This window comes from Neophocaena asiaeorientalis, unplaced genomic scaffold (genome assembly GCF_003031525.2).
Source record: "Neophocaena asiaeorientalis asiaeorientalis breed wild unplaced genomic scaffold, Neophocaena_asiaeorientalis_V1.1 scaffold303, whole genome shotgun sequence".
NCBI lineage: Eukaryota > Metazoa > Chordata > Mammalia > Artiodactyla > Phocoenidae > Neophocaena > Neophocaena asiaeorientalis.
Genome location: NW_020174420.1, coordinates 239,304 through 256,109, shown reverse-complemented (window position 1 = coordinate 256,109; position 16,806 = coordinate 239,304). Strand labels below are relative to the sequence as shown.

The 16,806-nt window shown below is 35.3% G+C and overlaps 1 protein-coding gene across 3 annotated transcripts in view; it reads right to left on the bottom strand.

The window, feature by feature from the left end:
• EXOC6B (exocyst complex component 6B) overlaps nt 1-16,806 on the bottom strand; it is a 618,471-nt gene that overhangs the window by 433,316 nt on the left and 168,349 nt on the right. For all 3 annotated transcript variants that reach the window (XM_024756397.1, XM_024756398.1, XM_024756399.1), the window contains one exon: nt 1,921-2,097. In XM_024756397.1, coding sequence (XP_024612165.1) covers nt 1,921-2,097 — 177 coding nt within the window. The remainder of the gene's footprint in view (nt 1-1,920; nt 2,098-16,806) is intronic.

Sequence of the window (16,806 nt, the reverse complement as noted above, 5' to 3'; positions counted from 1 at the left end):
TCACAGTGGGTCACGGAAGACCTTATCTGAAGAATTTATTCACACCATGCAAGAACTATGCCAAGAAACCAGTTTGGAGACATCTAAATAAATAATTCTCTACATGAGGTTTGAGATTAAGAATGTGCACTTGAAGAAGATTCAAACTGAGAAGTAAATAAATATAAGGTAGGATTTTTTTTTAAGATAGGATGCCATTAGATGACAGCAAAGTGCTGAATTCTTGTTGTAAGAGCTCAATCAGCAAATCTCTAATACAAATTCTGTTTGATTTGGGATACAGAACCATTTTAAAATGTTAACTTCCAAGTACATTCTTACAATATTTCCTTTATGAGGGATCGCAACACGTTTTACTAGTCGTACTTTCTTCATCCTCTTTGGACCTCAGAAGACAAAACAATGAAGAAATATGGCACAAAAATTAAAAAGGACTTGCCCAGGATCTTCAGGGAGCTAATGATAAACAGTAGCTCATATCCAGAAGGTTCTCACTAATATATGAGAACTGTGTACGTTTCATGCTTTCATCTTATCACATAACCATCTCTTTGGGGTGTGTATTATCCAGGGGCACAGACAATGTTTAACTTGTTTCCTTAAGCCATAATGCCTGATAGAATTTAATTTCCTTAATGGGCAACCAAAATGTAAGTTTAAAATGTTAACTGGATTTATCTTGATCCTGATATTTTATTGTACCATTACTGTAATTCTTCATCTGTGATAGGTCTAATCCCTGACAATCTGATCTCCAGGGTGGATCCATATCCAACCATACCAGTCATTCCAGGCAAGAGAGAATGCTAAAAAATATTCAGGGGATCAAGATTACCCTAAGATTGCAAAGTTAGACAGTGAAAAGTTTGGGGCTGTATTTTGGCATGGAGAGGAGAGTAAGAAGGTTAGTAAGCGCATAACAAAGAACAATGATGGAGAAGAAACACTGAACCCAGTTTTATCTGGAGAAATGAAACAATGAAAAGGAGACAAATACTTGAAGATGAAACAGGTTACTGAGAACAGGAGTAAATGGTTCCTTGCACATGTCAGTGAGCATTTGAAAAGTAAATAATATGATCATTAATGACAATTTTTACAGTAAAATAAAATAAAACGGCAAAACCAATATCTGAATGCAGTCTGTAAGTCTGCAAAGCTCATGCACCTAACCACTATACTCACAAAAAAACGAATCCAGTTTATGCAAATGATAAGTAGTTCAAAAATGTTTTAACTGGAAATCTCAAATGTCATAGTAGTTTTATTTTTAAAAACACATTAAACATATTTCCAACAACAAAGAAGGATATAAAAAAATGCACTAGTTAAGCCACTTAATCTTATTCTTTACCTGAAAGTGTCACAGAACTAAGAGGTTAGGGATATATCACAAAATTCCCAGATACCCTATAATCACTCATACATTTATTTCCTCCAGAAATATGTTCTCAACTTTCTGGAACCTTTTTATAATTTCAATCTGAACCATTTCTCAAGCCTAAGAAATCTCTGTTTACTCCTACTGTTTAAAGTAACATCTTTTATTTGTCTGAAGTAACTTTGTTCCAGCTTCAGTGGAGATCATCTATCAATAGATCTCTTTCTCTAAGTCAGGTAAACTCTACTCTTCCCTTAATGTAGTACCCAGTCAGTATACAATCAACAAACCCTGAAACTTAAAAAAAAAAAAAAAAAAAAAAAATGGATGAGTATATTTAAAGTCTAAAGAATTAGAATCTAAGATATCTTAGTACATCTTCAGTTTCCTTAAATCAGGGAACATTTGTACTTAAAATGATATTTAATATCCAGAAGATATCACAGCTATGTTATATGGATAAATTCTTCATCACATCTCAAACATACCATATTGAAACGTAACAACAGGTTCACTTCCCCGGTTCAAATGTTAGTTACCTCTTCATCATCTTCCTCATCTTCAACATCCAGAATTCCTGAATCCTGTTCAGACTTGGGGCTAGTGCTTCCTATCTCTGTATCAAAAATTGTATATGCATCTTTCTTAGGTTTTCTCTTGCTACCTATTCTGGGTTGTTGCAAGATGATGTTATCCAGGTTTCTTTGTTGTTGGGCCTAGGATAGAAACACATACATGCAAATAAACAAAAAAAGAAACAAAAGAAACAGAACTTAATTAAGTATTCAAAGAACTTCTAATTTTGAACTAATTGGTATCTTAAGAAAAATACAACAAAATCCCTTAATATATGAAGTTTTAGTGCCAGAAATAAAACCAAACATATTAATGTACAGATTTTTAACCCTGGAGCTACCCATCTTTATTCATTTCCCCAGTTTCCATAGAAAAAAAGATAATCAGTCAATATTATCATGAAACTTTTCAAATACAAACACTAAGTCATCACAAAAAAGAAATCTACTGATCTGTACCTAAGTAGCCAAGAGATTAGTAAAAATGACTGAATATTTATCTCTTGAAAGATAAGTGCTATACTAGAACCACTGTGGTTGGGAGAAGAGGGACAGGAGCCTTTAAGCTTAGGGGACTCTTAGAAACACATATGTGGATACAAGAGACCAATAAATTTTAATCAGGATAATGAAATATCATAATAGAGTAATCTGAACTAACTAATTAAACAGGATTTCATGAGCTTAGTCTGTGGAAAACAGAGTTTTAAGCATTTCTTTTTCTAAACTTTTATAGAAAAGTATAATTCCCTCAACTTAACAAAATAGACTCAAATGATGGTGTGGTTTCCATAGATCCAAAGAGGTGGAAAGTGTGACTATTCAGACTCAACAAAAGAAGCTAAACCAAAGTATCAGAGCTGGAAGGGACCTTAGTTACCACTCAGGAAACAGGCTAGAAGACAAAGGATTTGTTTGAAGCTACAAGGCTAGTAAGTGATAAATCAGAAGCCCAAAGTGTGATCTCCTAAATTCCATATCAGTGATCTTCCCACTATACCAACAGTCCCTCAGAGCATGACGAAAATGTTTCCCCCAAAAAAAGAGTTCTGTGGTCAAATAAACGGGAAACACTGCATGTTATACAAGCCTTCTTGTAGATATACGATGCACATTAACAGAATAAAAACTGGGAGAAGTCCTATTTTAAGGAAACTTCTTTAATATGGTTTAACCCAGCACATTCCAAAAGTATTTCACAGTGGAACTTTCCTTTTTAGAAGAAATAATACTAATACTTAGTATCATCCGAAGATACAAAGCTTAAGAAATGTGACCTCCCAGAATACACATTGCTTAATCAATATATGATATTTCTACTCAGTGACAAGTAGAAATTAGTTCAGGAGAAAAATCAAAATCTCCAAATATTCTGAATGAGATTAAGGAATTCTAGATAAATATTCAGTATAAGGTGTTAGTCCAGGTACTGGTTAAATGAGACAATTATAACAAGACAGAGAAAAACTTGAACTATGTGAGCTAGTTTCTGCCAAGAAAATGAAAAGAATCTACATTCCAGAGATTTGTATCAATGGACTAACTTGTTTCTCTGCATAGTACTTGTTGATATTTTGGTTTGACTTACATAAAATACATGGCTTCAGTAACGAAACTGACAGAGAAGGTATCCAAGCACATTTATGTTTGTACACAAGACATACATACCCTCCAAGCATTTGAGACCCCAAATTAGATAGAACATTCTACTTCTCTCAAAAGTAAGAAGTTCTCCCCCACTTACTTCCAATGCAAACCACACAAAAAGGGATCCAGGACTCTAGAAATCTAAAGCTTTCAGATTTAAAAAAAACAAGCTCTCGGGCTTCCCTGGTGGCGCAGTGGTTGGGAGTCCGCCTGTCGATGCAGGGGACACGGGTTCGTGCCCCGGTCCGGGAGGATCCCGCGTGCCGCGGAGCGGCTGGGCCCGTGAGCCATGGCCGCTGAGCCTGCGCGTCCGGAGCCTGTGCTCCGCAGCGGGAGAGGCCGCAGCAGTGAGAGGCCCGGGTACCGCAAAAAAAAAAAAAAAACAAGCTCTCAACTAGAGAGTAATCACTTGTCTCTTTATCCTCTCTTTCAGTACAGCAAAACCAAAAGCTTTCATAAGTTGGTCTTATTTTATTGAATCCAAAGTTAAATATTTTTCCTTCACAATCACTAAAATACTATCAGTGTACCAAAAGCAATCAAAAGGAGCCACACTTAAGTACTATCATTTATACTTGAAATGATACAAATCTGAAAGTATCCTATGGAAGTAATTTTAGATCATCTATGATTTGTTCTTTTTAGGTGTGTCTGGTTTACCAATCAATTTGATGGAGCGCAAAGCAGTTTAGGCCAAATCAGCAAATTAAAATAGCAAACCCTATGCTAGAAATGAGAGCACGACAAGTTTTATTCCAAGTCTCTATGAGAACCCGGGATCTCTGTCAAAATTATCAAGTCTTCTCCAGTCTATAAATGAGCAGTCAGGGCAGATCTGCCAAGAAAGAACTGGCCAAGTTGGAAATACTAAAACAGGTAGAACAACGAAATAAATACTCAGTTATTACCCATTAGGAAGCAAAGGAAAACTACCATCTATTCAAAATGTATACTATGGGACTGGCAGGAAGTGGAGAAGAGTAAGCGTAGATATAAATATGTAAATATATGCAATATATATTAAAATTAACATGTGACTCTATAAAGCCCTTAAAAAAATAATAATAATAAAAGCTCTTCAGAGCTCTTTTCTAACATGCTAAGCCGCCTCACCAGGACCATTTATTCTGTCCCTCCAAAGACAACCTTGGAGCCAAAGAAGCAGCTACTGATTTCTGCTGCCTAGGTTGCAGTAGAGGTAAAAGGGTATCAAGTACACAAATAGACTTAAGAAAGCATTTAGGCTTTTTTTTTCTTGGTTGTTCATTCTCTTTGTGAATAATCTTTACACATTTACCCACCTCTTCCTCAAGATTCCTCACATGTGTTCTTCTCTGGTTTCCTAATATACAGAAATTAAGCAAGGTTTATTCCTCAGCCCCTACTCTTCTACCACTCTCCCAAGATCCAATAGCATATCTCTAGTTTCATATTACTACTGTGTGTTCTACCATCACTTCACTTCCAACATACCTAAAATGGAACTCATCACCTCCTCATTACAATTCCCATGCATATTGCAGCCAGGCTCTTCTTAAACCACATCATTCATCACACCAATTAAACATGAGGTAAACTGGGGGAAACAATTTGAACAAGTACAAATTCAAACTCCATAATCTTATCACTAAGACTCCACAATAATGGAAGCTGAACTTAATTTTCCAATGTATTATCCAATACTCTCCAACGTGAATCTTCTACTTGGATCAGAATCTACCTCATAATATACTAAAAATATTTCCACTACTGTATCTTTGCTTATGCTATTTCCCTTCTAGAAGACCTCTCCCTGCCTGTATCCAACCTTTCCTCCAAAACCCAAGTAAAATTATTCTTCCTTTAGGAAGCCTCCTCTCACTGTTCTAACTCACAGTGTTTTCTCTCTGTATCACTACTTTCAGTCAAACGTATTGAATATCTATTTGGCACCAGATATTGCACTGAGTATACAAAGAATTTGGGTATACAAAGAATAAGATGGATTCTCTGACTCTTGAACCTCACATCATTCTATTGTAAGAAGTAGGTAAGCAATTGAGGGGCTGAAATTCAGTGCAAAGAGTATAAAGATAGAAATAAATACAGGTGCAGTGATTAGACAAAGGAGAAAGTAATCATATCTGCTTGTAGGGATGTAAGGAACTTCACAGAGGAAGAGGTAGCAAACTGTGCTCTTAAAAGATGAATATGGGGCTTCCCTGGCGGTGCAGTGGTTGAGGGTTCCCCTGCCGATGTGGGGGGGCGCGGGTTTGTGCCCCGGTCTGGGGGGATCCCACGTGCCGCAGAGCGGCTCAGCCCGTGGGCCATGGCCGCTGGGCCTGCGCATCTGGAGCCTGTGCTCCGCAACGGGAGAGGCCGCAGCGGTGAGAGGCCTGCGCACCGAAAAAAAAAAAAAAGGTATGATTTTTCCAAAGGGAAGTACATAGAAGGGTAACCATTCCAGAAGAAAGAAACCAGATAAGACCACCACATGTGAAATAACATTATCCACACAAGGAAAAAATAATTTTGTATAAGAACATAGGTTATGAAGGACTAACAAGAGATAAAGTTGAAGATGCCATACAAAGCAGTTTCAAGGTTAGCTAGTAGGCAATGGAGAAACAACAGAAGAATGTGAGCAGGGGAAGAACAGGATCAGCTTTACAATTTAGGCAAATCCCCTAGGAGCAGAGGAACGGTCAACTAGGAGGAGATAAAAAATAGAAACAGGAAAACCAATATAGATCATGAAAGGAGTCCAAATAACAATGATGAGGACTTGAATTAAGGTAGCAGCAGCTACAGAAAAAGTAGAAGCAACAGAATTTACTGATTTAAATGTAGTACATGGAAGAGGGGAAGGAAATAAAAATAACTCCAAATATTCTGGTCTTTATGACTAGATGGTGGGATCATTCCAAACAATAGGAACCATGGAAATAATTAGTTGAAGGTAGAATAGAGAAGATGAGTTCAATAAACCTGTCAGATATCCAAGTAAAAAATAACAGTATAGCACTTCAGTGTATAACTCTTCTCTTCTTTAGGACAGGAAACATACTTCACCATTATGAGAATCCCACAAGCTCAGATACAGTGACACATACACAGTAAATTCAGATAAATGTTTACTATATAAAGGCAAAAGATAACAAAAGAAACTTATTTAAGAATGAGATCTGGCCCAATAAAAGAGAGGGATATCTGTAAAAGACATGATTTGGATATTCTCCTACCTATTAGAAGGTGGATGGGGGGGCAGGGGTGGCGACCCGTAAGAATTACCTAACCTGAACTATTCACCTAAAAGTGTAGCTACTAAAACTTTTACAACTGTCATTACACATGCTATTAAATAAAGTTTTGTTGTGAACACAACTTCCAAGGTTCCTAGCAATAAGACTCAAAGAGTTAAAATTCTGTGAATCAAAAGCCAAAGGCTCCTTTCTTTATCAGCCCAATACTGACCTCTAGTGGACTACAAGAATACATAAAATTGAGCTTGAAAATCAGAAACGGGTTGAAAAGGGAGAGAGGTGTAGGCTTATAGGTTCAAGACCTGATATAATTAACTACATGGACTTCAATTACAGGGTGCTATACCAGAAAAGAAAAAAAGAAGAAGAAGAAAAAAAACCTTCTTGGAGTAAGACGGGTCTTTAAATCTAAGCTCTGCAACATATTAATTCCATAGCCATGGACAGGTTCTTTTCAAACCAACATCCCATCTATTTTAAAAAAAAAAAAAAAAAAGGTTAATAAAATGTACCTCAGAACTGCAACAAGGATTAAATGAGATAATACATGTAAATTATCTTGAATTAAAAGATAAGTCAAAAGAAAAAAAAAAGACACTAAAAATTTAAGTTCCACCTGTTTTCCCTCTGAATATGAGATAGGAATCTTGTTTCACCATCTATTCTGGAAGAACTGAAGATCTAGCAATACTTAGATACATAATCATTAATGGCATCTAATACTGCTTCACATTGCCATTCTATTTTGTATTTGTGCTACATGCCAAGTATTAGATATCTGTACTGCACACCTCTTGTGCTCCACTTCAGATCCTCTCAGCCTCAGCTCTCATTCCACGTAGAACATCAGCAACCTGTCCTGGGCAGCCTTGGAAGTGTCATATAGTGTAAACTGAAACCAGCTCTAGCATTTACACCACACCTCTAGCTTCCCGCCCAGAGGTTTTTCAGACATCACAGTGTGGAATCCCACCAGAACTACTTAGCACTCATGATTCTCAACCCAGCAGTGAGGCAAACCTTGACCAAAGAACTGACAGATAAATGCTCCCCACTGCATCCCTCCCACGATGAGTTCCATATAGCTTCTTCATGGATTAAGGAACCAGACTGCCCTACAGTGTACCACTGTACTGACTCTACAATTTTTCTTTTCACTCCTCCTGACCCTTATGCTTGTATACACCACTCAAACACCAACTTCTCAGGTTTCTCCAAGGAAATCAAGGTTAAAATAATATCCCATACAAAAATACAATGAAGTAGGATTATGACCCCATATCTGAAGCCCAAAGGATGTCCATGAAAATAACGGGCAAGACCAAGATATAAAGACTCCAAAGCTACCCTCTTCAGTTCTCACCAATGAAAAGAACTACAAGACCTGGAATTTCAAAAAGGTTTCTTCATGGTTTAGCACTATCTCTGGCAACTAGTATTCTTTGGTGACTAGCTCCAATATCAGATCTTGTTCAAACAAAATAAAAACAAAACAAGGATAGTGAGTTAAAATGAAGGAAATAGAACATATCAAGACCATATCCAAAAAGTTATTTACATATTAGTGTACATAGGGGTGTATACATGCATTATATATGTGTATTTTGTGTAATATTTTAAAGGAGAGATAAACAAAGTTTTTCATACAACTTAATCAGGTTCCAAAGAATTTCCATCAGTAGAATGAGAAATTTAGGATTATGATATTCATAGAAATTTTTTTTAATGGAAAAAGGTGTTCACTATATTGCCTTCAACATTATAACTGAGATCCTTAGCTGTTTGAAAGTCTACAGTTCATATTTAAACCTATAGGGCTTCCCTGGGGGCGCAGTGGTTGAGAATCTGGCTGCTAATGCAAGGGACATGGGTTCGAGCCCTGGTCTGGGAGGATCCCACATGCCGCAGAGCAACTAGGCCCGTGAGCCACAACTACTGAGCCTGCGCGTCTGAAGCCTGTGCTCTGCAACAAGAAAGGCTGCGATAGTGAGAGGCCCGCGCACCGCGATGAAGAGTGGCCCCTGCTTGCCACAACTTGAGAAAGCCCTGGCACAGAAACGAAGACCCAACACAGCTCTAAATAAATAAATAAATTTAAACCTATATTTCATAGAGGGGAAAAAGTCTTTGCACTAACAAAATTCATTTCAACAAGATGTACTAGACGTAGTGTGTTACAATTTGTACAAAGCAATAGTAAAAGTTAAAAGAATTCTCTTGTGAATTAGGATAATCCCAGCTCTTTTTAAATACTATCTTTTTCTTTCGTCAACATATATACACCACAAGCACAATGTTAATTGAGTTAACTGTAAAATAAATTACAAAATAAACATAAAGAAAAAACGGAAAAAAAATCTAAAATTTCCATTCAGTAATAATCAGTTACTTGATGAATTACAACCCAGCCTATTTTCTGTACATATATAAAGATTTCTCTTTTTGCTCATCTGTATTTTCTATTTATCTGCATAATTGCTAACACATTTATATTGGTATGCCAAAAAGTATCATACTTAAGTTTTTAAATCTGCTTTTTGCTCAAAAATATTTCGCAAATATCTTTCTCAACAAATAAAAATACTTACGATAATATTTGCATTGTACTACATTTCAAAGAATGGATATTTATTTGAATATATTCTACTATAGGACATTTATATTGCTTCTAATATTTTGCTATTTAATAACTGCTACAAAGACTAACTCCAGAGCTAAAATCATGTGGATATCCTTAATTATTTTATTAGAGGAAGAAAACTACTCCCTCAAATGATTATTCATCCCAACTCAACTTTACAGTACAATTTATCTTTTCCCAATTTGTTTTATTTTAAATGTCTGCAAAATGAATATAATTTCATGGTTTAAAAAATCTAGTAATACTGAAAATATTGTAATAAAAAACAGTAGACTCCCTCTTATGCCTTTTTCAATCCCCAATCCTGCTCTGTAGAGTTAATATTTTTATACCCACATTTCTAATAATACCCTTAATTTCTGTTAAAAACTTAGATCATTTAAAAATATAGACTCCCTTACACTACTGCTTCTTAAATTATATTCCCAACAAAGTATTTTAAGTAAAAGCAATAATCAATACTAATCATCATGTCATGTAACCAAACCATCTTACTACAGAGTCAAGTATATATGCAATGATTACATAGTTGATTATAGCTCCTTTCTGGTACAGCTTTTTGTTTTGCTTGGAGTTTCAAATTGCCTACATTTTCAAAAAATTCTCTAATATTCTAGCTACAACAATCTTGATTTTTTCCAAAAAGCTCATCATAATAGACATTCTATCCAAACCTTATTATTCCTAAAGGCATAACCTGGGGTGATTGTCCTATAAGGACTGTCCTATAAGTCCTATAGTAGTCTATATTCAAATAAACATCCATTCTTTGAAATGTAGTACAATGCAAATATTATTGTTAAGTATTTTTATTTGTTGAGAAAGATATTTGCGAAATATTTTTGAGAAAAAAGCAGATTTAAAAACTTAAGTAGGGGGGCTTCCCTAGTGGCGCGGTGGTTGAGAGTCCGCCTGCCAATGCAGGGGACACAGGTTCGTGCCCCGGTCCGGGAGGATCCCACATGCCGCGGAGCAGCTAGGCCCGTGAGCCATGGCCACTGAGCCTGCGCGTCCGGAGGCTGTGCTCTGCAACACGAGAGGCCACAACAGTGAGAGAGGTCCGCATACCGCAAAAAAAAAAAAAAAAAAAAAAAACAACTTAAGTATGATACTTTTTGGCATACCAATATAAATGTATTAGCAATTATGCAGATAAATAGCCATTCTGGAGGGGACTTACTTTCATTTCAGTTTCAATAATTCCATACCTATATTTCACTTAATCCAGACTCTCATTTTGTTGGCATGCATCTTCAGATAATTCTTAAGAATTAAGAATTAAATTTCTTGAATTCTTCCATTCTAAAAATGACTTTAATCCTTCTCCAAATAAACTATAGAATTTAAGGTTGACAATAATTTTCCCTTAGGTTATTGAAGGCATTCCTCACGCTACTGTCCTATATTACCCCCTATTGCTTGTGGAAAAAGCAATGATATATTGATCTTCATTCCTTTATATATTACTTTTTCTGTCTGGAAGCTTTTCAAACCTTTTACTGTGCATGTTCTCAGTTTCTCAGGGGATGTACCTTGGTGTAGGTCTTTAACTTGTTCATTATACTCAGTAAGCAATACATGTGGAAGTCCTGAGATTTTCTTATATTAATGCTCTGATGATTTTCTTCCCTTGTCTAGAACTCCTAATTGATACTGAATTCTCATATAACTCCTCCTGATGATCTTTGGTTTTTCTAATTGAAGTATAGCTGATTTACAATGTTGTGTTAGTTTCTGGTGCACAGCAAAGCGATTCAGTTATACATATTTATATATATTTGTTTTCATATTCTTTTCCATTATGGTTTATTATAGGATATTGAATATATTTCCCTGTGCTATACAGTAGGACCTTGTTTATCTATTTTTTGTATAGTAGTTTGTATCTGTTAATCCCAAACTCCTAATTTTCCCTCCCCAATCCCCTTTCCCCTTTGCTAAGCATAAGTTTGTTTTCAATGTCTGTGAGTCTCTTTCTGTTTCGTAAATAAGTTCATTTGTGCCATATTTTAGATTCCACATGTAAGTGATATTATACAGTATTTGTCTTTCTTTCTGACTTACTTCACTTAGTATGATAATCTCTAGGTCCATCCTGTTGCTGCAAATGGCATTATTTCATTCCTTTTTTATGGTTAAGTAGTATTTCATTGTGTATATATACCACATCTTCTTTATCCATTCATCTGTCGATGGACATTTACATTGCTTCCATGCCTTGGCTATTGTAAATAGTGCTGCTATGAACATTGAGGTGCATGTACCTTTTCAAAGTAGTTTTCGTCTTTTCCAGATATATGCCCAGGAGTGGGATTGCTGTACCATATGGCAACTCTACTTTTAGTTGTAGTTTTGCTGCATTTCTCTAATCATTAGCAATGCTGAGCATCTTTTCATGTGCCTAGTGGCCATCTATATGTCTTCTTTGGAGAAATGGCTATTTAGGTCTTCTGCCCATTATTTGATTGGGTTGTTTGTTTTTTTGTTATTGAGTTGTATGAGCTGTTTGTATATATGGAAAATTAACCCTTTGCCAGTTGCATCATGTGCAAACATCGTCTCCTAGTCCATAGGATTTTTTTGTTTTGTTTATGGTTTCCTTTGCTGTGCAAAAGCCTATAAGTTTGATAAGGTCCCGTTTGTTTATTTTTGCTTTTATTTCTATTGCCTTGGGAGACTGACCTAAGAAAACATTGGTACACCTCCTGATGATCTTTGTAATATTTTTCTATAACAAACTAAATTTTTAATTTTTGAGGATACCAATGAATTTTTCTGACATATTATTTTGTTTTCTGCATTATTTGCTCCATCTAGGTACTTTTTATTGTTGTTACTTCTTTTCTCATATTGGTATTTTTATCTCTCTCTTTCCAGTTGGATATTTTCCTCAAATATCTATTGATCCTTGGCCAATTATTCATATTTAATAATAAATCGCTTAAGAGTTTACAGGAAGGTCTATGGGCATAGGAAGATTTGTCAAGTAGCAAGCTTCACTTTAGGGAATTCTACAAAGGAAATCAACTCTTTGATGGGGAAATCCAAATGGCACTTTGTGGCAGTCCTTTATTAATTTCTCTAGAAAAGAATTTTCCAGTCCCCCACTTAAGAATATAAGTACAAATATTCCACGCAAGGGAAAGGAGAAGTAGAGGAATTAACTGCTTTATACCCACATCATCTATAATAATTCACACCTCCAAAGATTCAGCTTGTCTGGAGTTGTCTGTATTGAACTGTTTCCTCCGTTCCACATGAACCTGTTTATACTTTCAGTTGTGGCTTAATACACCCTGCTATATATAGTGGTAACTATGTATATTTACCACTCTTCCTTCCACTTTCTTTTTTTACCTTCCAGCTATATTACAGACATGTAATTAATACAGAAGTTAACATTAAACAACATGCTGACTTGACACACGTATATATTGCAAAATGACTACCAGAGTAAGTTACCTTATATCTCTATCCCCTCGTATAATTATCGTTTTTGTATGTGATAACATTTATGACCTACTCTCTTAACAACTTTCAAGTGTATAATAAAGTATTGTTAATTATAGAGACTATGCTGCATATTAGATCTTCAAAACTTACTCATCTTATAGCTGTAAGTTCATATCCTTTGACCAACATTTCCTTATTTCCCCCACCTCCCAGTCCCTGGCAACCACCATTCTACTCTATTTCTATGAGTTTGGGTTTATCGATTCAACATCTAAGAGACACCATGCAGTTTTTGTCTTTCTCTATCTGACTTACTTAACTTAGCATAATGTCCTCAAGGTCATTCCATGTTTTGCAAAAGGCAGGATTTCCTTGTGTCATGGCTGAAACGTAGATATATAGATATATACATATAGGTATATATAGATATAAATTCTTTATCTGGTTATCTGTCAATGAACACTTAGGCTGTTTCTGTATCTTGGCTACTGCGAATAAAGCCTCCAGCTTTGTTCTTTCTTAGAATCACTTTTCTATCCAGGGTTTTTTGTGGTTCCATACAGATTTTAGAATGTTTTTTTCCTATTTTTTGGAAAAATGCCATTGGAAATTTGATAGGAATTTCATATAATCTGTAGGTCACTTTGGGTATTATAGACATTTTAACAATATTAATTCTTCTGATCCATAAACATGGGATATCTTTCCATTTATTTGTGCTTCTTCAATTTCTTTCATCAATGTCTTATAATTTTCAGTGTACAGATATTTCACCTCCTTGGATACATTTATTCCAAAGTATTTTTTTATGTTTGATGCTATTATAAGTGAGATTGTTTTATTTCTTTTACAGATAGTTCACTGTTAGTGTATAGAAATGCAACTGATTTTGTGTATTGGTTTTGTCTCCTGCAACATTACTGAATTTATTTATTAGTTCCGGTTTTTTTATGGAGTCTTTAGGATTTTCTACATATATGATCATATCATCTGTAAACAGAGAATATTTTACTTATTCTCTTTCAATTTGGATACCTTTTATTTCTTTTTCTTGAATAATTTCTCTTGCTAGGATTTCCATTACTCAGTTGAATAGGAGTGGTGAGAGTGGGTACTCCTGTCTTCTTCCAGATCTTTGTGGGAAAGATTTCAGCCTTCCCCACTGAGTATGATGTTAGCTGGGGATTTGTCATATATGGACTCTATTATGTTGAGATATACTTATTCTATTCTAATTTGCTGAGAGTTTTACTGATGAAAAGATGATAAATTTTGTTAAATGCTTTTTCAGCATCTATTGAGATGACCATATAATTGTATCTTTTCTTCTACTAATGTGGTATAGCACATTAATTGATTTGCGTATGTTGAACCATTCTTGCATCCCAGGAATAAATCACACTTGATCATGATGCATGATACTATTAATATACGGTTGATTTCTTCTTGCTCGTACTTTGTTGACAGTTGTTGCACCTCTATTTACCAGGAATACTGGCCTGTAGCTCTCTTTTCTAGTAGTGCCCTTAACTGGCTTTGGTATCAGGGTAAGACTCACCTTGTAAATTAAATTTGGGAGTGTTCCCTCCTCTTCAATTTTTAGAGGAATTTGAGAAGAACTGATGTTAATTCTTTTCTAGATGTTTGGTGAAATCATCCAGTCCGGGGGTTTTCTTTGTTGGGAGGTTTTTGACTGTTTCAATCTCTTTACTCATAAATGATCCTTTCAAATTTCCTATTTCTTCCTGATTCATTATGGCTAGGTTGTCCAGGAGTGTGTTGTTTACTTTCCACACATTTATGAATTTTCTAGTTTTCCATCTGTTACTGACTTCTAGTTTCATACCATTGTGACCGGAAAACATATTTAATATCTCAATCTTCTTACATTTGCTAAGGCTTCTTTTGTGAACTAATGTATAATCTACCCTGGAGAATGTTCTGTGTACACTTGAGAAGAATGTGTATTCTGCCACTGTTGGGTGGAATAATCTGCATATGTTTTTTTAAGTCCATTTGGTCTAAGGTTTAGTTCAAGTCCTGTGGTTCCTTACTGATTTTCTGTCTAGATGATCTATTCATTGTTGAAAGTGGGGTATTTAAGTCCCCTGTTATTACTGTATTGTTGTCTATTTCTCCCTTCAGAGCTGTGAGCATTGTTTAACATATTTAGGTTCTCTGATATCAGATGCACCTCCACTCTCTTTCTGTCAAAGATTTATTATGCCCTCTTCATTCTCATTATGAATTAATGAAAAGACAGTAAATATCAGCAGAGAAATAAAAACTATGTAGAACAACCAAATGTAGATTCTAGAACTAAAAACTATACTACCTGAAATAAAGAATTCATCATTTAATGCACTTAACAGTCAAATAGAGATAACAAAGGAAAAGAGTCAGTGAACTTGAAGATATATGAACAGAAATTATCCAGTTAGGAAAAAATCAGATTAAAAAAACAAACAAACATGAAAAACAGAGCCTGAGGAATATGGGGGATAATATCAAAAAGTCTAACCTAAGTAGAACTAGAGTCCTAGAAAAAAAGGAGAAATAACATAGTGAAGAAAAAATATCTGAAAGAACAATGGGTGAAAATTTCTCACATTTTATAAAAGACATAAAGTACCAGAGTCAAGAAGCTCAGTGAATCCCAATGTGAATATCATAGTCAAACTATTGAAAATCAAAGATCAAGAGAAAAATTTGAAAGCCATGGGGGAAAGAAAAACACCCATTATATACTGTGGAAAAACAATACAAATGACTATTGATCTCTCATCAGAAACTACAGAGGCCAGAAAGCAATAGAAATGAAAACAAAATTGAAAAATTATCGACCTAGAATTGTAAATCCAGCAAATATCCTTCAGAAATTGTTATGTGCTGAACTGTGTCCCCTAAAAAGAAATGCTGAAGTTCTAAACATCTTAGAATGTGACGTTATTTGGAAACAGGGTCACTGCAGATGTATTCAAGATCAAGTTATACTGCGGCAGGCTGAGCCTTTAACCCAATATGATTGGTGCCCTTATAAGAGGAGGAGAAGACATACAGGAGAACATCAGGTGATAACGGAGCCACATATACTGAAGTGCTGCAACTGCAAGCCAAGGAATGCTAAGATTGCTGGCAAAACACCAGAATAAAGGAAGACACAAGGAAGGATTCTCTCCTGCAGGTTTCAGAGGGCACATGACCCTGCTGACACTTTGATTTTGAACTTGTAGCCTCCAGACCTGTGAGATAGTAGATTTTTTTTTTTTTATTAAGCCACCCAGTTTGTGGTGCTTTGTTATGGCAGCCCTAGAAAACTAATACGGGAATGAAAGCAAGAGGAAAACATTTTCAGATAAAAGAAAACTAAGGGAATTTAAGACCAACACACCTGCACTATAAAAGTGCTAAAGGAAGTTCTTCAGGCTGAAGGGAAATGATTCCAGATGGAAACTCAGATTCTCAAGAATGAATGAATAAATGAATGAATGGCATCGAAAATGGAAAATAGTTTAGCAATTATAAAAGAAGAAAAGAGAAGCTGCTTTTTTAATACAGAGTGATCAAGAAGAGTATCTTTCATAAAGTGGCAGTTGTGTTTCAGACATTAGTGTTTATTTATTTAATACTGGTAGAGGTTTAAGAGACATACATGTAGTTAATATTTTAATCCTGAATTCTTACACAGATTTTATACTATTGTAAACATTATAATATATTCTAATATCTGAAAGGACAATATCTACCATGTTAATAATATTTTAAGAACCCCTTAGTCATTTTCAAATACAACATTCTTTTAGAACGCCAATAACCTAAGACAGGAGCATTATGGTAGGCTTGCTAAATGTCTAGCACACTAAAAGA